The sequence below is a fragment of the Siphateles boraxobius genome, unplaced genomic scaffold, assembly GCF_051911475.1.
Source record: "Siphateles boraxobius isolate OS27281-9 unplaced genomic scaffold, OSU_SipBor_1 192, whole genome shotgun sequence".
NCBI lineage: Eukaryota > Metazoa > Chordata > Actinopteri > Cypriniformes > Leuciscidae > Siphateles > Siphateles boraxobius.
In genome coordinates, this window is record NW_027508802.1 from 465,001 (window position 1) to 489,000 (window position 24,000).

A 24,000-nucleotide genomic window follows, 5' to 3' on the forward strand; every position below is an offset into this window, starting at 1 on the left:
GAGCTCTTCAGCTTCTCTGACGGCTGAGCCTTCATCTCGAAGCCCAGCTCTCGCACCATCACGTCATACTCCTCCATCTGACACACACACACACGAGAGAGAGAGAGAGTGAGTGAGGAAGAGCAGCACACACACACACGAGAGAGAGAGTGAGTGAGGAAGAGCAGTGTGCACGCACACACAATCTCAGACATCATCTCTCACACACACACAATCACTGTCATACACACACACAATCTCAGACATCATCTCTAAAACTCACACACACACACTCACACTCGTCGCTCTGCTACCTTGGGTTTGTCGTCCTCCTCTCTCCGCTCAGCTTTAGGGGTTTTGTGGGCCAGAAGGTTCTGGATGGATCTCCACTCCTGGTCCAGCTTCTCGGTGAGCTCCTGCGCCTCCTCCTTCTGAGTCTGACGCTCGCGCTGACAACGGGAAGAGCATCGCCGTTAAAGCCTTCACATCCATAACCATAACCTTTTATTAATCGCTCGCCCTCTAATAGCGAAGTGCACACGACGGCCAATCAGAATCCACCCTGCTTTCATAAGAGCTTGAGCATTGATATTAGCAGATGACAAAACTGCAATAAACAGAATGATCTATTGTTATATTTATTATTGTTACAGACATAATTAGCGGTACAGCTATCGTTATAGTTACAGCTATGTTAGTTATTGTTACAGCTATCGTTATAGTTATTGTTACAGCTATCGTAATAGTAATTGTTACAGCTATCGTTATAGTTACAGCTATCGTTATAGTTACAGCTATCGTTATAGTTACAGCTATCGTTATTGTTACAGCTATCGTTATAGTTATTGTTACAGCTATCGTTATAGTTATAGCTATCGTTATAGCTATCGTTATAGTTATAGCTATCGTTATAGTTACAGCTATCGTTATAGTTACAGCTATCGTTATTGTTACAGCTATCGTTATAGTTATTGTTACAGCTATCGTTATAGTTATTTGTTACAGCTATCGTTATAGTTATTGTTACAGCTATCGTTATAGTTCTTGTTACAGCTATCGTTATAGTTATTGTTACAGCTATCGTTATAGTTATTGTTACAGCTATCGTTATAGTTATAGTTACAGCTATCGTTACAGTTATTGTTACAGCTATCGTTATAGTTATAGTTACAGCTATCGTTATAGGTAGTTACAGCTATCGTTATAGTTATAGTTACAGCTATCGTTATAGTTATTGTTACAGCTATCGTTATAGTTCTTGTTACAGCTATCGTTATAGTTATAGTTACAGCTATCGTTATAGGTAGTTACAGCTATCGTTATAGTTATAGTTACAGCTATCGTTATAGTTACAGCTATCGTAATAGTTATGGTTACAGCTATCGTTATAGTTACAGCTATCGTTATTGTTACAGCTATCGTTATAGTTATAGTTACAGCTATCGTTATAGTTACAGCTATCGTTATAGTTAGTTACAGCTATCGTTATAGTTATAGTTACAGCTATCGTTATAGTTATAGCTATCGTTATAGTTACAGCTATCGTTATAGTTATAGTTACAGCTATCGTTATAGTTACAGCTATCGTTATAGTTACAGCTATCGTTATAGTTATGATTACAGCTATCGTTATAGTTATGGTTACAGCTATAGTTATGGTTACAGCTATCGTTATAGTTACAGCTATCGTTATAGTTATGGTTACAGCTATCGTTATTGTTACAGCTATCGTTATTGTTACAGCTATCGTTATAGTTATAGTTACAGCTATCGTTATAGTTACAGCTATCGTTATAGTTACAGCTATCGTTATAGTTATGGTTACAGCTATCGTTATAGTTACAGCTATCGTTATAGTTACAGCTATCGTTATAGTTACAGCTATCGTTATAGTTACAGCTATCGTTATAGTTAGTTACAGCTATCGTTATAGTTATGGTTACAGCTATCGTTATAGTTATGGTTACAGCTATCGTTATGGTTACAGCTATCGTTATGGTTACAGCTATCGTTATAGTTACAGCTATCGTTATAGTTACAGCTATCGTTATAGTTACAGCTATCGTTATAGTTATAGTTACAGCTATCGTTATAGTTATTGTTACAGCTATCGTTATAGTTATTGTTACAGCTATCGTTATAGTTATTGTTACAGCTATCGTTATAGTTATAGCTATCGTTATAGTTATTGTTACAGCTATCGTTATAGTTATTGTTACAGCTATCGTTATAGTTATTGTTACAGCTATCGTTATAGTTATTGTTACAGCTATCGTTATAGTTATAGTTACAGCTATCGTTATAGTTACAGCTATCGTTATAGTTATGGTTACAGCTATCGTTATAGTTATGGTTACAGCTATAGTTATGGTTACAGCTATCGTTATGGTTACAGCTATCGTTATGGTTACAGCTATCGTTATAGTTACAGCTATCGTTATAGTTACAGCTATAGTTATGGTTACAGCTATAGTTATGGTTACAGCTATCGTTATGGTTACAGCTATCGTTATTGTTACAGCTATCGTTATAGTTATTGTTACAGCTATCGTTATAGTTATTGTTACAGCTATCGTTATAGTTATTGTTACAGCTATCGTTATAGTTATAGTTACAGCTATCGTTATAGTTACAGCTATCGTTATAGTTATTGTTACAGCTATCGTTACAGTTATTGTTACAGCTATCGTTATAGTTATTGTTACAGCTATCGTTACAGTTATTGTTACAGCTATCGTTACAGTTATTGTTACAGCTATCGTCACAGCTATCGTTATAGTTATTGTTACAGCTATCGTTATAGTTATAGTTACAGCTATCGTTATAGTTATTGTTACAGCTATCGTTATAGTTATAGTTACAGCTATCGTTATAGTTATTGTTACAGCTATCGTTACAGTTATTGTTACAGCTATCGTTATAGTTACAGCTATCGTTATAGTTATTGTTACAGCTATCGTTATAGTTATAGTTACAGCTATCGTTATAGTTACAGCTATCGTTATAGTTATTGTTACAGCTATCGTTATAGTTATTGTTACAGCTATCGTTATAGTTACAGCTATCGTTATAGTTATTGTTACAGCTATCGTTATAGTTACAGCTATCGTTATAGTTATTGTTACAGCTATCGTTATAGTTACAGCTATCGTTATAGTTATTGTTACAGCTATCGTTATAGTTACAGCTATCGTTATAGTTATTGTTACAGCTATCGTTATTGTTACAGCTATCGTTATAGTTATTGTTACAGCTATCGTTATAGTTATAGTCACAGCTATCGTTATAGTTATTGTTACAGCTATCGTTATAGTTATAGTTACAGCTATCGTTATAGTTATTGTTACAGCTATCGTTATAGTTATAGTTACAGCTATCGTTATAGTTATTGTTACAGCTATCATTATAGTTATTGTTACAGCTATCATTATAGTTATTGTTACAGCTATCGTTATAGTTACAGCTATCGTTATAGTTACAGCTATCGTTATAGTTACAGCTATCGTTATAGTTATAGTTACAGCTATCATAGATATCATCACTGTAGTTATCGTTTAAGTCAGCATCCAAAGATGTAGAGCGGATGAAGTTTAATCACGGCGAAGTAACGTTGTATTATTTGAAGAAACACTGACCTTCTCCTGTTTGGATTTGATGATGAGTTCTTCGATCAGTTCCTGTCGTGACTTGGGTTTGTGCGTTTCCTCTTCGTCTCCAGCGCTCTTCATCCTCAGTAAACCTCCGCCACCGCCGAAGTGTGACGCAGTCAGTTCAGCTGCAGAAACAGAGGCGGCAGTCTGATCGTCAATCGCCACGCCAGGATTTAAGCCAACATTAAATAACTATTCATAAGCGCTGGTCAGAGCCACTGATGGGGAACGTCACATGATTAGACACGTCACCTGACAGCAGTCCCTTCTCCTCAGAGTCACTGTCGCTGTCAATCACATCCGTCATCTTCTCCATCTCTGCCAGAGACTGACCGTAATGCGTCAGCTCCTCTTCCTCATTCAGATTAAACATGTCCTTCCTGTCATGAGTACGCTACACACACACACACACACACACACACACACACACACACACACACACACACACACACACACACACACACACACAACATCAGCAGATACCCATGATGAAGTGAATGTGATGATGATGATGATGCGGTGTGTCACCTGTCTCTCCAGTGTGAATCTCTGCAGGATTTTCTCCTCAGGTGTGATTTTATTGTCATATTCACCGAAGCGTCTGTCAACGAATTTGTTGTTCTTGCCTTTGAGCCTGAACTCCTTCAGGAGAGTGTCCTTCCTCTGTGGAACACACACACTTCATCAGACACACACTCAGCGTTACAGTAATCACAGCCGCCGTTACAAGCGTCTGTCATTATAGTTACAGCCGCCTTTACAGTTTCACAGCTGTTATTGCTGTTGTTACAGCGATCATTTTACTTACTGTTACAGCTAATGCTAGTTATCATTATATAGGTATTATTACGTCTATTGTGTAGTTACGGGTGCTATCATTATAGTTGTTATATTTATAGTCATTGCTACAGCTATCATTATAGTTATTGACTTATATACTAAAAGTTATATTATATACGATAAGTATATAGCCTAACTATAAGAATTATAAACTACAAGTTAACTCTTATTGTTATTGTTACAGCTTTTCTTATAGTTGTTACAGATATAGTTATTGTTATAGCTATCGTTATATTTATTGTTACATCAATCGTTATAGCTATTACGGCTCTTTTTGTAGTTATCTCTACAGTCAGTTAAATCGAATTATTACAGCTACCGCTATAATTATCGATATAGTTATTGATGATATATTTATCACACTTCAGGGCAGAGCATTGACACAAATTTCTCGATTTGAATCGATTCCTTTCCATAAGCCAGTTTTTATAATAATAACTTAATAATAATGACTTAATATAACGTATGCATATAATGATAATTATGCTTTTATAGTGGAACATATGACGATACACCGCGGTATTTTCTATAATCGTCGCACACCACAGTATTTACTCATGAATGTCCATAAAAGTGACTTTAGTGTGTTTTACCTTCTGATTGGCTCTGGATCGCGAGACTCCCGGCAGACCCACGTCATGTTTACTCTTGCGACCCAAAACATCGAACTTCTTGCGGTTGATTTTCACCTCGAACGGGTTTTTCTGAATCTCCGGAGCCGCTTTAGACTTGCGCACTTTATCAGACACACCGCTGCTCAACTTCTGCTGTTTCCTCATCATTAACCCCGCCGATCAGACGCTAAATAACAGATCGATGTGATAACTCACTTACACAATCATAATCATTCAAACAAGCGTTAAATCCCGAGCTCGTTTCATGTGTTCCTCATCACTAACTCACACGCTGCTGACACGAGCACGAGCACACACACAGAAACACGCGCGCACACACACGCGCGCGGAGCACAGACACTGATGGGGAGATTAGCGCCACCCTGCGATCAGGAGAGGAACTGCACGCACGAACACACACACACACACACACACACACACACACAAGCGCTGCGACGATCCGTATTGTATAAAGCGTCATAGAAATACATGTGGAATTAAATTTAATAGATCGTGTTCAAATGGTGAAATCAGCACTGGAATTAATGAATCCTCGTTTGAAAAAATAAATCTATAAATGTGACAAAGCCAAAATGCAGCTAATTATATTTCCAAGACTTTTATTTTGTAACATAAAACAAAGTTGCAGTTGAACACAAAACAACACCAGAGGTCGCTGTGATCATGTGTGTTGTCTTCACTGTAATAATGAACAGCAGTCACGTGATGATGTCACTGCGATTACGTCACTGGAACGAGCAGCTCATCTCATGCTGCACAAATAAGCCAAAAAAGAAGATATGTATTTTCTCTTCTGTGGTTTGTAGTTCATTTGCTGCTCTGCCAGAATATAGACACGCCACACACACACACACACACACACACACACACACACAGACTGAGACCTTCAACAGTTTGTCTCCACTCTCTTGTCGAACAGAAAAGCTGTAAATGTTGTGCGTCAGTAACTTTTTCTATTGTTGTTTATTTAAGTGTGTCAGTCTTTTTTTACAGTCTATGGTAAGCAACACACGTCGGGTCAGAGGTCATCTTGTGCTGGAGGGATTATGGGTACATTAGAATTAGAGTTTATGATACTCGACCGACACACAGTTCAATTTCACAAACGACCGAAGAAAATCTGGAAACAATCAGGACGATTTTCTTTGCCGCTCATTTCTTTCTTTTTTTGAATGACACAGGATGTGAGTCAGGATTTGGCCCTTGTGTGTGTGTTCAGTCAGTGTGAGTGTGTTTGTGTTCAGTGTGTGTGTACAGTGTGTGTGCGTGAGTGTGTTCAGTGTGTGTGTGTATGAGTGTTCAGTGTGAGTGTGTTCAGTGTGTGATTGTGTTCAGTGTTTGTGTACAGTGTGTGTGTGTGAGTGTGTTCAGTGTGTGTATGAGTGTTCAGTGTGAGTGTGTTCAGTGTGTGTTTGTGTTCAGTGTTTGTGTACAGTGTGTGTGCGTGAGTGTGTTCAGTGTGTGTGTGTATGAGTGTTCAGTGTGAGTGTGTTCAGTGTGTGATTGTGTTCAGTGTTTGTGTACAGTGTGTGTGTGTGAGTGTGTTCAGGATTGTTTGTGTACAGTGTGTGTGTGTGAGTGTGTTTGTGTGTGTGTTCAGGAGTGTGTTTGTGTTCAGTGTGTGTGTTCAGGCAGTGTGTACAGTGTGATCAGTGTGTTTGTGTGTGTGTTCAGGAGTGTGTTTGTGTTCAGTGTGTGTGTTCAGGCAGTGTGTACAGTGTGATCAGTGTGTTTGTGTGTGTGTTCAGGAGTGTGTTTGTGTACAGTGTGTGTGTGAGTGTGTTCAGAAGTGTTTGTGTACAGTGTGTGTGTGTTCACGAGTGTGTTTGTGTTCAGTGTGTGTGTTCAGGAGTGTGTACAGTGTGATCAGTGTGTTTGTGTACAGTGTGTGTGTGTGAGTGTGTTCAGAAGTGTTTGTGTACAGTGTGTGTGTGTGAGTGTGTTTGTGTGTGTGTTCAGGAGTGTGTTTGTGTTCAGTGTGTGTGTTCAGTCAGTGTGTATGAGTGTTCAGTGTGTGTGTGTTCAGGAGTGTGTTTGTGTTCAATGTGTGCGTGAGTGTGTTCAGTCAGTGTGTATGAGTGTGTGTTCAGTGTGTGTTTGTGTGTGTGTTCAGTGTGTGTTTGTGTGTGTGTTCAGGAGTGTGTTTGTGTTCAGTGTGTGTGTGTACAGTGTGTGTGCGTGAGTGTGTAAAGTGTGATCAGTGTGTGTTTGTGTGTGTGTGTTCAGGAGTGTGTTTGTGTTCAGTTTGTGTGCGTGAGTGTGTTCAGAAGTGTTTGTGTTCAGTGTGTGTGCGGGAGTGTGTTTAGTTTGTGTTCAGTGTGTGTGTACAGTGTGATCAGTGTGTGCATTCAGAATTGTGTTTGTGGTGAGTGTGTACAGTGTATGAGTGTGTTCAGTGTGTGTGTGTGAGTGTGTACAGTGTATGAGTGTGTTCAGTGTGTGTGTGTGTGTGTACAGTGTGTGTGTGTGTGTGTGTGAGTGTGTACAGTGTATGAGTGTGTTCAGTGTGTGTGTGAGTGTGTTCAGTGTGAGTGTGTACAGTGTATGAGTGTGTTCAGTGTGTGTGTGTGAGTGTGTACAGTGTATGAGTGTGTTCAGTGTGTGTGTGAGTGTGTTCAGTGTGAGTGTGTACAGTGTATGAGTGTGTTCAGTGTGTGTGTGAGTGTGTACAGTGTATGAGTGTGTACAGTGTATGAGTGTGTACAGTGTATGAGTGTGTTCAGTGTGTGTGTGTGAGTGTGTACAGTGTATGAGTGTGTACAGTGTATGAGTGTGTTCAGTGTGTGTGAGTGTGTACAGTGTATGAGTGTGTACAGTGTATGAGTGTGTACAGTGTATGAGTGTGTTCAGTGTGTGTGTGTGAGTGTGTACAGTGTATGAGTGTGTTCAGTGTGTGTGTGAGTGTGTACAGTGTATGAGTGTGTTCAGTGTGTGTGTGTGTGAGTGTGTACAGTGTATGAGTGTGTTCAGTGTGTGTGTGAGTGTGTAGAGTGTATGAGTGTGTTCAGTGTGTGTATGAGTGTGTTCAGTGTGTGTGTGAGTGTGTACAGTGTATGAGTGTGTTCAGTGTGAGTGTGTACAGTGTATGAGTGTGTTCAGTGTGTGTGTGTGTGTGTGTGTGTGTACAGTGTATGAGTGTGTTCAGTGTGTGTGTGTGTGTGTGAGTGTGTACAGTGTATGAGTGTGTTCAGTGTGTGTGTGAGTGTGTTCAGTGTGTGTGTGAGTGTGTACAGTGTATGAGTGTGTTCAGTGTGTGTGTGTGTACAGTGTATGAGTGTGTTCAGTGTGTGTGTGTGTGTACAGTGTATGAGTGTGTTCAGTGTGTGTGTGTGTGTACAGTGTATGAGTGTGTGTGTGTGTGTGAGTGTGTTCAGTGTGTGTGTTGATCATGTGATTCTCCAGCTCTGTTCGTGTGTCAAACGCCATTTTAAAGAAGTCAAAATGTCCTCACTTTATTCTCTTTTTCTTCATTCCTTCTCAAACTCAAACCAGTCCTCACACAGATAGTTCCACACACACACACACACACACACACACACACACACACACACACACACACACACACACACACACACACACACACACACACACACACACACACACACACACACAACAGTGCTGCAGGGGTCACTGACCTCCAGAGTGTTTTGCAGGAAGTTCAAGAGAAAAACAGACAGAGAGCAGCTCGTGGTTTAGTCATGGCTTCTTTATTTGGCAGAGATGGAGGTACACACACACACACACACACACACACAGAAAGAAACACACACACACACACAAAGAGACACACAGAGACAGACACACAGATACAGACACACACACACACACACACACACACACACACACAGATACAGACAGACACACACACACACACACACACGCAGAGAGACAGACACACACACACACACAGAGACAGACACACACACACACACACACGCAGAGAGACAGACACACACACACAGCGCTCAGGACACGTATCTGGTTCTGTGGAGCGGGTCGATCTCAGGTGTGTGTGGGTTTGGCACAGTGGTTTCCCACAATCCTTCAGAATGATATTTACATTATATACAGGCATATGTACACCAGACACACACACATCAGATCATCTAATGCGAGAACACACACATCTGTGCTGATTCTGCGAGTAGTGAACGAGAGTCGTGATATCGAGGTCTCACTCTCGCAGAAACCGTTACTACAAAGTTTACTGTGTGAAATAAACAGTTATGGAGTTGTAGAAATTAAAGTTGAATCTCCAATCTCCTCCCGAAAATCCTTAAAAAAGTCTGTTTGTGCCTCAGTGATTTCGTTTAGAGAAGCTGTCAATCACAACTGTCAATCATGACGTCACACTCCCGTTTTTAAAGCATCAAATAACAAACTAAGATCAAACTTATTTAAAAAAAAACGAACACTTAAACTTAAATCAGCGTGATTAAAAACTTTCTAAAATTACAGAAAACATCTTTAGGAAAAAATGATTTAAAGTGTAATTTGAATGTTTAGTTTCCCAAGCGTCCCATTAGACTTAATTGGGAGGCGGGGCTTATGAGCTATACTGGTACCAGCCACTGGGGGGCGATCGAGACACTTTGGCTTCACTTTTCAGAACTTGTGCGGCACGCTTGTACGAGACACACAGACAGTGGAACAGGGGCTTCTGGGAAGGGGGGTGTGTCACAGGCCACCAGGGATTCTGGGAAGGGGGCGTGTCACAGGTCGCCGGGGCTCCTGGGAAGGGGGCGTGTCAGGCTGCCGGGGCTTCTGGAAAGGGGTCGTGTCAGGCCGGCGGGGCTTCTGGGAAGGGGGCGTGTCACAGGCTGCCGGGGCTTCTGGGAAGGGGGCGTGTCACAGGCCGCTGGGGCTTCTGGGAAGGGGGCATGTCACAGGCCGCGGGGCTTCTGGGAAGGGGGCGTGTCACAGGCCGCCGGGGCTCGTGGAGGGGTCCTACAGCAGGCAGATCAGACTCTTGCCCTCCTCGATCTCCTCCTGCACCTTGTCGCTGGACGTGGCGACCTCGGCCTGCGCGGAGAACACAGCACAGAGGAAGCTGAGGCCAGTGCCGCCCAGCGCAGTGTAGAACGCCCAGCCCACAGAACACAAGCCCAGCCGGTACGGGCCCGCATCCGGCCCGCAGTACAGCCGCGCCTTATCAGAACCCCAGCCTGCGGGGTACAGCAGCAGACCCACCATCAGGAACAGACCTGCACACACACACACAACATCAGAACATCAGATCATCAGAACATCAGATCATCAGGACATCAGATCATCAGAACATCAGATCATCAGATCATCAGAACATCAGATCATCAGATCATCAGAACATCAGATCATCAGGACATCAGATCATCAGATCATCAGAACATCAGATCATCAGAACATCAGAACATCAGATCATCAGAACATCAGAACATCAGATCATCAGCATCAGATCATCAGCATCAGAACATCAGATCACCAGATTATCAGATCATCCGAACATCAGAACATCAGATCATCAGATCATCAGAACATCAGAATATCAGAACATCAGATCATCAGATCATCAGAACATCAGATCATCAGAACATCAGATCATCAGCATCAGATCATCAGATCATCAGAACATCAGGACATCAGATCATCAGAACATCAGATCATCAGATCATCAGAACATCAGATCATCAGAACATCAGCATCAGATCATCAGATCATCAGATCATCAGAACATCAGATCATCAGAAGATCAGATCATCAGAACATCAGAACATCAGCATCAGATCATCAGATCATCAGAACATCAGATCATCAGGACATCAGATAATCAGAACATCAGAACATCAGATCATCAGATCATCAGAACATCAGGACATCAGATCATCAGAACATCAGATCATCAGAACATCAGATCATCAGCATCAGATCATCAGAACATCAGGACATCAGATCATCAGGACATCAGATCATCAGAACATCAGATCATCAGCATCAGATCATCAGAACATCAGGACATCAGATCATCAGATCATCAGAACATCAGATCATCAGAACATCAGATCATCAGAACATCAGCATCAGATCATCAGATCATCAGAACATCAGATCATCAGATCATCAGAACATCAGATCATCAGAACATCAGAACATCAGCATCAGATCATCAGATCATCAGAACATCAGATCATCAGGACATCAGATAATCAGAACATCAGATCATCAGATCATCAGATCATCAGAACATCAGATCATCAGAACATCAGATCATCAGATCATCAGAACATCAGATCATCAGAACACCAGATCATCAGATCATCAGAACATCAGATCATCAGATCATCAGAACATCAGATCATCAGATCATCAGAACATCAGATCATCAGAACATCAGAACATCAGATCATCAGAATATCAGATCATCAGGACATCAGATCATCAGAACATCAGATCATCAGATCATCAGAACATCAGATCATCAGAACATCAGATCATCAGAACATCAGGACATCAGATCATCAGAACATCAGATCATCAGATCATCAGAACATCAGATCATCAGGACATCAGATCATCAGAACATCAGAACATCAGATCATCAGAACATCAGAACATCAGATCATCAGAACATCAGATCATCAGAACATCAGATCATCAGAACACCAGATTATCAGATCATCCGAACATCAGAACATCAGATCATCAGAACATCAGAATATCAGAACATCAGAACATCAGATCATCAGATCATCAGATCATCAGATCATCAGAACATCAGATCATCAGCATCAGATCATCAGAACATCAGGACATCAGATCATCAGATCATCAGAACATCAGATCATCAGAACATCAGATCATCAGAACATCAGAACATCAGCATCAGATCATCAGATCATCAGAACATCAGATCATCAGGACATCAGATAATCAGAACATCAGATCATCAGATCATCAGATCATCAGAACATCAGATCATCAGATCATCAGAACATCAGATCATCAGAACATCAGATCATCAGAACACCAGATCATCAGATCATCAGAACATCAGATCATCAGATCATCAGAACATCAGATCATCAGATCATCAGAACATCAGATCATCAGAATATCAGATCATCAGGACATCAGATCATCAGAACATCAGATCATCAGATCATCAGAACATCAGATCATCAGAACATCAGATCATCAGATCATCAGAACATCAGGACATCAGATCATCAGAACATCAGATCATCAGAACATCAGATCATCAGATCATCAGAACATCAGATCATCAGAACACCAGATCATCAGATCATCAGAACATCAGATCATCAGATCATCAGAACATCAGATCATCAGATCATCAGATCATCAGAACATCAGATCATCAGAACATCAGAACATCAGATCATCAGAATATCAGATCATCAGGACATCAGATCATCAGATCATCAGAACATCAGATCATCAGATCATCAGAACATCAGATCATCAGAACATCAGATCATCAGATCATCAGAACATCAGGACATCAGATCATCAGAACATCAGATCATCAGGACATCAGATCATCAGAACATCAGATCATCAGAACATCAGCATCAGATCATCAGATCATCAGAACATCAGATCATCAGAACATCAGATCATCAGAACATCAGATCATCAGCATCAGCATCAGCATCAGATCATCAGATCATCAGAACATCAGATCATCAGAACATCAGAACATCAGAATATCAGAACATCAGATCACCAGAACATCAGAACATCAGATCATCAGAACATCAGCATCAGATCATCAGAACATCAGATCATCAGGACATCAGATCATCAGATCATCAGATCATCAGAACATCAGATCATCAGAACATCAGCATCAGATCATCAGATCATCAGAACATCAGATCATCAGAACATCAGATCATCAGCATCAGAACATCAGATCATCAGATCATCAGAACATCAGAACATCAGATCATCAGAACATCAGATCATCAGAACATCAGAACATCAGATCATCAGAACATCAGATCATCACAACATCAGATCATCAGAACATCAGATCATCAGGACATCAGATCATCAGATCATCAGATCATCAGATCATCAGAACATCAGATCATCAGAACATCAGATCATCAGAACATCAGATCATCAGATCATCAGAACATCAGATCATCAGAACATCAGATCATCAGATCATCAGAACATCAGATCATCAGAACATCAGAACATCAGATCATCAGATCATCAGAACATCAGATCATCAGAACATCAGATCATCAGAACATCAGATCATCAGAACATCAGATCATCAGATCATCCGAACATCAGATCATCAGAACATCAGATCATCAGAACATCAGATCATCAGAACATCAGATCATCAGAACATCAGATCATCAGATCATCAGAACATCAGATCATCAGAACATCAGATCATCAGAACATCAGAACATCAGATCATCAGATCATCAGAACATCAGATCATCAGAACATCAGAACATCAGATCATCAGATCATCAGAACATCCGAACATCAGATCATCAGATCATCAGAACATCAGATCATCAGAACATCAGATCATCAGATCATCAGAACATCAGATCATCAGATCATCAGAACATCAGATCATCAGAACATCAGATCATCAGATCATCAGATCATCAGATCATCAGAACATCAGAACATCAGATCATCAGATCATCAGAACATCAGATCATCAGATCATCAGATCATCAGAACATCAGATCATCAGAACATCAGATCATCAGATCATCAGAACATCAGATCATCAGAACATCAGAACATCAGAACATCAGAACATCAGATCATCAGATCATCAGAACATCAGATCATCAGAACATCAGATCATCAGGACATCAGATCATCAGATCATCAGAACATCAGATCATCAGAACATCAGCATCAGATCATCAGAACATCAGATCATCAGATCATCAGAACATCAGATCATCAGATCATCAGAATATCAGAACATCAGCATCAGAACATCAGATCATCAGAATATCAGAACATCAGATCATCAGAATATCAGAACATCAGATCATCAGAATATCAGAACATCAGATCATCAGAATATCAGAACATCAGAACATCAGATCATCAGAAAATCAGAACATCAGATCATCAGATCATCAGATCATCAGAACATCAGAATATCAGACAGAGAGACAGTTAATGTCACAGCTGGACAATAATGAGGTTCTCAAAGCCTGGGAATTGATTTTTTTTTCCAATTCTGGAATCGAATATTTGAGGTCAGGAATTGGATACTTATAAAATTTAGATTTCGATTCCTCTTGTCGATTCCTTTGTGAGCATGTCGCCTTTTTCGCCTTTCTTTGTCTTTGTCGCCATTGGCTTTTGGCTTGCTTAGTTGGGGACATTTAATTTTATATTTAACAATATTATTACAACATTATTTTCCTGTTATCTCTGTAAAGCTGCTTTGAAACATTCTGTGTTTTAAAAAGCGCTGTATAAATAAAGGTGACTTGACTTGACATTTCATTATGACTTTTCAAGCGTGAGAGACACTGGCCGTTTCTCAATACCAAGTTCGCAAACTTGGTAGTTCAGATTAGCCAAGTTCGACTCAGGAGAACGAACTCCCGAGGACGAGAGGACGCGAGTCCGGTTATTCTGCAAACGGAACCGCGGGGTTCTTGATCGCGTCACTCAGCGCGCTCTGGCTACTCCGGTTATCTCTTTATGTATATTTTAGGCAACAATAAAACGAAATATGTAATAAAACACCACTCTGCCTCTTTTCATCTAAAAAAAATTCTAAAACATATTAATGGCCACACAAATGTGGTTCAGGCAACGCAGATTGATTATCTTCACTCCATATATTTATAACAACACGAAATTTAAAACACAACCCTGCTTCTTTTTGTTTTAATTTTAATTTTTAAATATGCATTTTTGATCATTAAAACGGACTTAACAGAGACAGGGTTGTGTCATTTTATTGTATTATACATGTACATTCAGTGAAGAGAATGAATAGTAAAACAATATATATAAAAAAAGTTTTAACGATCAATAATATCCAGTATAAAAGTATAATTTGCCTAATAGGTATAATAAGCTATACAATGAGAAATAAAGCAAACAATTCAGTCAAACATAAGTCAGCTCTCTAATAGGCTACAAAGTTAAAGTTAAATAGCCTAAATATATAAAGTTATGAAACTTCACTTTGCCCTCAGCCAAAACGATTTGCCATGGAACAAACTATATATTAATGAGACCTAGGGCTGGTCCGAATACCATTTTTTGAGCTTCGAAGCTTCGGTAGTAATGAACATCGAATATTCGAAGCTTCGGAATCTCTATAGCCTATGTCTGTCTGTCCGTTGCCTTTTGATTATTTTCGAGAACCGTTCATCCAAACGACTTCACAAGGGAGTGCAGTGTCGTATTTGGTGCAATATAGATAGACAGGCGAGACGCAACACGTTCAGAATTAATAAAAATTTAATAAACTACAGAACAGCGCGAGCCGGATGTGCGCGCCTCACGCGAGCAGAGCTTATATGCTCCGAGAATGGACACTGCACTAGTGATATAAAACACAAACAGGTCTGTTAACTTAAGCAATATTTTTAATAAGGTAATCTATTATTTTTCTCACTAACAAATTACTGACAAAGTAGGGTAGATTTAAATAAAGAAGCGGAGCGCCTCACGCATGCAGGGCTTATATGCTCCGAGAACGGACACTGCGCTAGTGATATAAAACACACACACACACACACACACACACACACACACACACACACACACACACACACACACACACACACACACACACACACACACACACACACACACACACACGCACACGTCTACTAACTTAAGCAATATTTTTAATAAGGTAGTCTTATAATATTTTTCTCACTGACAAAGTAGGGTAGATTTAAATAAATAAAAACGAAATTTAAATAAATAAAAACGAAATTTAAATAGAGAAAAACGAAATTTAAATAAAGAAAAAGAAATTTAAATAAAGAAAAACGAAAAATAAACGTGACGTCCCAGTAAAATCTCAAAGTCTCCTATATTTAGCTGTAGATTAATTTAGATTGATAAGGGTAAAAAGGATAATACATTTTGTTTCTATTATTCTATGTTCCCCAATGTCAAAGCAACGCAGCTTAACCCAAAACACAAGCTCATGCACTTCTGTCCATACAAACTCCGCTGTTCTGCGCTCTAGTCAGAGAATACTCCCGTTGCAGGAACACATTTAGTAGTCCAAGAAGAAGCAAATATATTTATTAAGTACATATAACGAAGTTATATGTTACGTATTATATTTCACCAGATTTTATAGTGTAAAACATGTTCAAGCGCGAATGAGAACCGTTTCGAGGGGGATGCCAGGTGTGCAAAAAAAAAAAAAGAATATTCGAATGTCACATTTTCAATTCGAATATCCGGGTCCAGCCCTAATGAGACCAAAGATCGATTTATACACAAGCATATTATATCTCATATAACCACTAGCCTAGAGACATCAGAGCCAGCGGCAAACATCAGAAGCACTAGCCGAGGGAAAGCTGTTCCAGTCGGGGTTAATGAGCGCTGAGCGCCCGGTGATCGCCTGGATCTCACAAATCCCAAACCGTCAGATACATTTTCAAATAGGCGCTATCTTTATAAACAAACCACAGATTTGAGCTTTAAACAACTACATTCTCACCTGAAACACTATTACAATTACATGTCGTGAAACAATAACAGTAGTACTTTTATATTACGCGGGTTTTCTCTTCTGCTATTGACGCTTGCTGGTTGGTGCGAGATGATGTTCTGGAATATGTGGCTGTCTCAAGTCCGCACAAGTCACCTCTCGATGCATCCTGGGTAAAAGGGGCGGATCAAGAACACATCCGGGGATTTGAACTGGACTTGGCTAGATGTGAACTTTGAATTGGAACAGTACTTGGGCAGCGACTGATGACGTTCACAAGTCCACAAGAACACAAGTACAGACAAGAACGCATATTGAGAAACGGCCTCTGTTTGTGTGTGTTGGTGTGTATCAGTATACTGGATCTGTGCAGCTCTTAAAGTGACAGCACTAATATTCCTGCTCTATAATAACACTAATCACACAACAGAAGACACAGAGAATAATCACTCGTTCTTCACTGATTAACTTTATAACTATATTTGTAATGTATATTTTATTTATAAACTGCAGTGTTATTCTACATTTGATTACAGTTTCTGAACCTGAAAATCTCTAAACACTGTTTATTTTTAAACGTGAATGATATCTAAGTTTGTTTTGTTTTTTTACCTTATTGAAATCGAAATGTATGAATCGTTAAATTCAAACGAGACCCAACCCTACCTACGGCCCTATAAAATCAGTTTTCCTAAATCGTTTCATTTTTTAAAGTAATTTAGAATCACACATTTTTTCAGAAATGTTAATTTTCCTGGATTCAGTTTTTTCATGATTTATTACAAATTTATTATCAAAAACGGTGATAATCAAATGAATTCGTACAATGTTTTGTCATTTTGCTTCTCCAGTAAATTGATTTAAGAATCTTTGAATATTTGTGCTGGAAAACAAGACAGACTTTTTTTGCAGTGTGTGTGTGTGTGTGTGTGTGTGTGTGTCTGTGCGTGTGTGCATGTGATACAGTAACTAAGTTTCATCATCATTCATCAGTCAGTTCATCAGATCCGCCATTGGAAAGCCAGCTAGTACTGATTAACACCGCTAGTTAACCAGGTCAACTCTACTAGCCTGAAGTTACCCAGTGTGTTCTGAGCCGCCCACTACACAGGAGACCGATTGACACCTGAAGCGACCAACCACAGTTCACGGTTCAAATGTGTTGTTTAAGGCTAGCTTTACGTGTGTGTGTGTGTGGGGGGGGGGGGGGGGAGAGTGTGTGACAGTGTGTGTGTGTGTGTGTGTGGTGTTTAGTATAATAAGAGGAAATGAAAGTAGGTCATAAATTCTTTCCACATGTTGTTGAGGGTCTGAAGGTCTCAGAGCTGCAAATACACACACACACACCTGACCATCACACACAGACACACACACACACACCTGACCATCACACACTGTTAACCATCACACACAGACACACACACACACACCTGACCATCACACACAGACACACACACACACACCTGACCATCACACACAGACACACACACACACACCTGACCATCACACACTGTTAACCATCACACACAGACACACACACACACACACCTGACCATCACACACTGCTAACCATCACACACAGACACACACACACACACACCTGACCATCACACACTGCTAACCATCACACACAGACACACACACACACCTGACCATCACACACTGCTAACCATCACACACAGACACACACACACACACCTGACCATCACACACTGCTAACCATCACACACAGACACACACACACACACACACCTGACCATCACACACTGCTAACCATCACACACAGACACACACACACACACACACCTGACCATCACACACTGCTAACCATCACACACAGACACACACACACACAAACACCTGACCATCACACACTGCTAACCATCACACACAGACACACACACACACACCTGACCATCACACACTGCTAACCATCACACACAGACACACACACACACCTGACCATCACACACTGCTAACCATCACACACAGACACACACACACACATACCTGACCATCACACACTGCTAACCATCACACACAGACACACACACACACACACACACACCTGACCATCACACACTGCTAACCATCACACACAGACACACACACACACACCTGACCATCACACACAGACAGGGTGTTAGAAACATGTTAATCTGTTCCCAGCACTTTTTTTGACCCACTGCCAATATTTCCGCCTGTTCTCTGATTTGTTACTTAGATTTGAGTGAACTAACATTCAGCCAATCACAAGGCGATCCTGAGTTGGGCGCGTCTGCCATGAGCTTCGAATCTCCTGATGCTCTCGTGATTTCTGGGCGGTCTGGGGTAAAGTGCACCCAGAAATAAGCAGAGGACGATTACGTCCCTTTTTCAAACACACACTGTAACACACCGAGTCTGAAATTTGCGTCCAAAATTTTTGCACATTAAAAAATAAATACGACCTCACGTTATGTCAATCACGTTTACACCAGTGGCGGCTGCTGGTCTTTCAAAGAGGGGAAGCTGTATTAATGAATGAATGAACAAACGATCAAAAAAAGAGATATTAAACTCGACGGAGGAAATGTGGGAATTAAGTTAAACTGAAACAAGGACTGTGGTGTATAATTGTGTGAAATGTATGATGAAACTTGGCTAGCAATTACACCAAGCAAATACCAAGAAATAGGTTACAGCAGTTTGTGTTTCGACTACACTTGCACAATCCGCGATGGGACTGATCTCGAATAGCTTCCGCGTCAGTGACTTTGTTTAGTACAAAACCTGCTGTCAATGAAAAGCAGACGCAGTCTTTCGACAGACCGTCCAATCATCACGCAGAAGCCCAGAGTCCAGCCCCGCCCACTCCTCCATTCACAACAGACCGTCCAATCATCACGCAGAAGGCCATATCACCTGACCGTTGTCCCCATCCCCTTTTAAAATGGCTGCTACGCCCCTGCACACACACACACACAAACACACACACACAAAGACAAACACACACTGTATTTGTGAATCTCTGTCAGAACCAGCCCGTGTTCCACTCAGATCATCCTCCTGACCTCTGACCTTGCAGGTTTAAGGGGTCGCGGGTGAAGAAACATCTACATGTCTTCCCTTCTCTAATCCACCAATAGCAAACCACAACCATCCCATCATCCAATCAAATCCCCACGGACACAATCAAGCCCCGCCCACATGTGTTCTTGTTCCTGAAGCGTTTCCCGGATATTCGACACTATAGAGGAGAAAGACCAGCGCAACTGCACTTTCAGGACGAGGCTAACGGCTTATTCTTTAATTAGAGAAGTTAAGAATATTTAATATTTCCAAAAACATCTACGAATATTTATGTCTTTTTTCCCTAATATTGCTCTAAAGACCAAACAAAAGAAGAATTTTAATTCCTGACAAGATACAGCATCATATATGACTATCATATTAAGCATTACAGCACAACTCTAGTTATGATGAAAATACTGCAGATTTATTATGATTATTACGTGATCTGCAGGAAGCACAAAAACCCGAGACCTCAGAACAATCAGAAACACTGAAGCCAGTCGATATCGTGTTCTGGAGGAAATGTTTGAGAACCTCTTAGGAATTTTTTGAGAAATAAAACAAACTTCTCAGAACTCAGGTTTCGCTCCCCGCCCAGCGTCAGCTACATGATGTCATCATGCTGAAATCCCTCAATTACCCATCAGCCCTCACTCTGCTCAGGGTCAGAGGTCAGACTGACTCACACATCAGCAGAATCGTCTGGAAAACAGATGAGGTGATCTCATCATCCCATGTGACCTGTTCCCCACACACACACACATACAATCACAGACCGTGAATGTCCTACACTCAAACTATTCAAGAACTCAGAGAACACCCAATCAACTGCTTAACAACACCCTAGCAACCACCAGACTACCCTAGCAACCACATAGCAACGCCCTAGCAACCATCCATGCCTAGTGCCGTGTGTTGGGTATCGTTCAAAAATGTTCAATACCGATACCGATGACTTTGATACCGGTTCCTGAACGATACTTTTTTTCGATACCAATATTATGAACAGATAATGTTATAGCAGAGACTTTTATGATGGACAGATGCACTTTTATGATGGACAGATGCACTTTTATGATGGACAGATGCACTTTTATGATTGATATATGTGATTTTATGATTGATATTTGCTTTTTTATGATGGATAGATGCACTTTTATGATGGACGGATGCACTTTTATGATGGATAGATGCACTTTTATGATGGACAGATGCACTTTTATGATGGACAGATGCACTTTTATGATTGATATATGTGATTTTATGATTGATATTTGCTTTTTTATGATGGATAGATGCACTTTTATGATGGACGGATGCACTTTTATGATGGACAGATGCACTTTTATGATGGACGGATGCACTTTTATGATGGATAGATGCACTTTTATGATGGACGGATGCACTTTTATGATGGATAGATGCACTTTTATGATTGATATATTCACTTTTATGATGGACAGATGCACTTTTATGATGGACAGATGCACTTTTATGATGGACAGATGCACTTTTATGATGGATAGATGCACTTTTATGATGGACGGATGCACTTTTATGATGGATAGATGCACTTTTATGATTGATATATTCACTTTTATGATGGACAGATGCACTTTTATGATGGACAGATGCACTTTTATGATGGACAGATGCACTTTTATGATGGACAGATGCACTTTTATGATGGATAGATGCACTTTTATGATGGACGGATGCACTTTTATGATGGATAGATGCACTTTTATGATTGATATATTCACTTTTATGATGGATAGATGCACTTTTATGATGGATAGATGCGCTTTTATGATGGATAGATGCACTTTTATGATTGATACATGCGATTTTATGATTGATATTTGCTTTTTTATGATGATAGATGCACTTTTATGATGGACAGATGCACTTTTATGATTGATAGATGCACTTTTATGATGGACAGATGCACTTTTATGATGGACAGATGCACTTTTATGATGGATAGATGCACTTTTATGATTGATACATGCGATTTTATGATTGATATTTGCTTTTTTATGATGATAGATGCACTTTTATGATGGACAGATGCACTTTTATGATGGACAGATGCACTTTTATGATTGATAGATGCACTTTTATGATGGATAGATGCACTTTTATGATGGACGGATGCACTTTTATGATGGACGGATGCACTTTTATGATTGATATATTCACTTTTATGATGGACAGATGCACTTTTATGATGGACAGATGCACTTTTATGATGGATAGATGCACTTTTATGATGGATAGATGCGCTTTTATGATGGATAGATGCACTTTTATGATTGATACATGCGATTTTATGATTGATATTTGCTTTTTTATGATGGATAGATGCACTTTTATGATGGACGGATGCACTTTTATGATGGATAGATGCACTTTTATGATTGATATATTCACTTTTATGATGGACAGATGCACTTTTATGATGGATAGATGCACTTTTATGATGGATAGATGCGCTTTTATGATGGATAGATGCACTTTTATGATTGATACATGCGATTTTATGATTGATATTTGCTTTTTTATGATGATAGATGCACTTTTATGATGGACAGATGCACTTTTATGATGGACAGATGCACTTTTATGATTGATAGATGCACTTTTATGATGGACAGATGCACTTTTATGATGGACAGATGCACTTTTATGATGGATAGATGCACTTTTATGATTGATACATGCGATTTTATGATTGATATTTGCTTTTTTATGATGATAGATGCACTTTTATGATGGACAGATGCACTTTTATGATGGACAGATGCACTTTTATGATTGATAGATGCACTTTTATGATGGATAGATGCACTTTTATGATGGATAGATGCACTTTTATGATGGACGGATGCACTTTTATGATGGACGGATGCACTTTTATGATGGACAGATGCACTTTTATGATGGATAGATGCACTTTTATGATGGATAGATGCACTTTTATGATGGACGGATGCACTTTTATGATGGATAGATGCACTTTTATGATGGATAGATGCACTTTTATGATGGACGGATGCACTTTTATGATGGATGGATGCACTTTTATGATGGATAGATGCACTTTTATGATGGATAGATGCACTTTTATGATGGATAGATGCACTTTTATGATGGATAGATGCACTTTTATGATGGATAGATGCACTTTTATGATGGACGGATGCACTTTTATGATGGACGGATGCACTTTTATGATGGACAGATGCACTTTTATGATGGACAGATGCACTTTTATGATGGATAGATGCACTTTTATGATGGACGGATGCACTTTTATGATGGACGGATGCACTTTTATGATGGACGGATGCACTTTTATGATGGACGGATGCACTTTTATGATGGACAGATGCACTTTTATGATGGACAGATGCACTTTTATGATGGATAGATGCACTTTTATGATGGACGGATGCACTTTTATGATGGACGGATGCACTTTTATGATGGATAGATGCACTTTTATGATGGATAGATGCACTTTTATGATGGATAGATGCACTTTTATGATGGAAAGATGCACTTTTATGATGGATAGATGCACTTTTATGATGGATAGATGCACTTTTATGATGGATAGATGCACTTTTATGATGGACAGATGCACTTTTATGATGGAAAGATGCACTTTTATGATGGACAGATGCACTTTTATGATGGACGGATGCACTTTTATGATGGATATATGCGATTTTATGATTGATATTTGCTTTTTCATGATGGATAGATGCACTTTTATGATGGACAGATGCACTTTTATGATTGATATATGCGATTTTATGATTGATATTTGCTTTTTTATGATGGATAGATGCACTTTTATGATGGACAGATGCACTTTTATGATGGATATGCACTTTTATGATGGATAGATGCACTTTTATGATGGACAGATGCACTTTTATGATGGACAGATGCCCTTTTATGATTGATATTTGCTTTTTCATGATGGACAGATGCACTTTTTATGATTGATATATGCGATTTTATGATTGATATTTGCTTTTTTATGATGGATAGATGCACTTTTATGATGGACAGATGCACTTTTATGATGGATATGCACTTTTATGATGGACAAATGCACTTTTATGATGGATAGATG

General features: G+C 39.7%; 2 protein-coding genes across 2 annotated transcripts in view; both read right to left on the bottom strand.

Annotated features, from left to right (window-relative positions):
* Nucleotides 1–5,416, bottom strand: part of nop14 (NOP14 nucleolar protein homolog (yeast)) — a 28,322-nt gene extending 22,906 nt beyond the window's left edge. The window contains exons 1-6 of the mRNA XM_077235468.1: nt 5,063–5,416; nt 4,158–4,292; nt 3,882–4,023; nt 3,615–3,754; nt 294–428; nt 1–77 (exon numbers count right to left, since the gene is read on the bottom strand). The exon at nt 1–77 is cut by the window's left edge and continues 46 nt beyond it. Coding sequence (XP_077091583.1) covers nt 1–77; nt 294–428; nt 3,615–3,754; nt 3,882–4,023; nt 4,158–4,292; nt 5,063–5,251 — 818 coding nt within the window. The 5' untranslated portion in view covers nt 5,252–5,416. The remainder of the gene's footprint in view (nt 78–293; nt 429–3,614; nt 3,755–3,881; nt 4,024–4,157; nt 4,293–5,062) is intronic.
* A 3,373-nt stretch (nt 5,417–8,789) lies between these two features.
* The window catches only part of lhfpl2a (LHFPL tetraspan subfamily member 2a), a 33,793-nt gene continuing 18,582 nt past the window's right edge, over nt 8,790–24,000 (bottom strand). Inside the window, exon 3 of the mRNA XM_077235466.1 lies at nt 8,790–10,308. Coding sequence (XP_077091581.1) covers nt 10,052–10,308 — 257 coding nt within the window. The 3' untranslated portion in view covers nt 8,790–10,051. The remainder of the gene's footprint in view (nt 10,309–24,000) is intronic.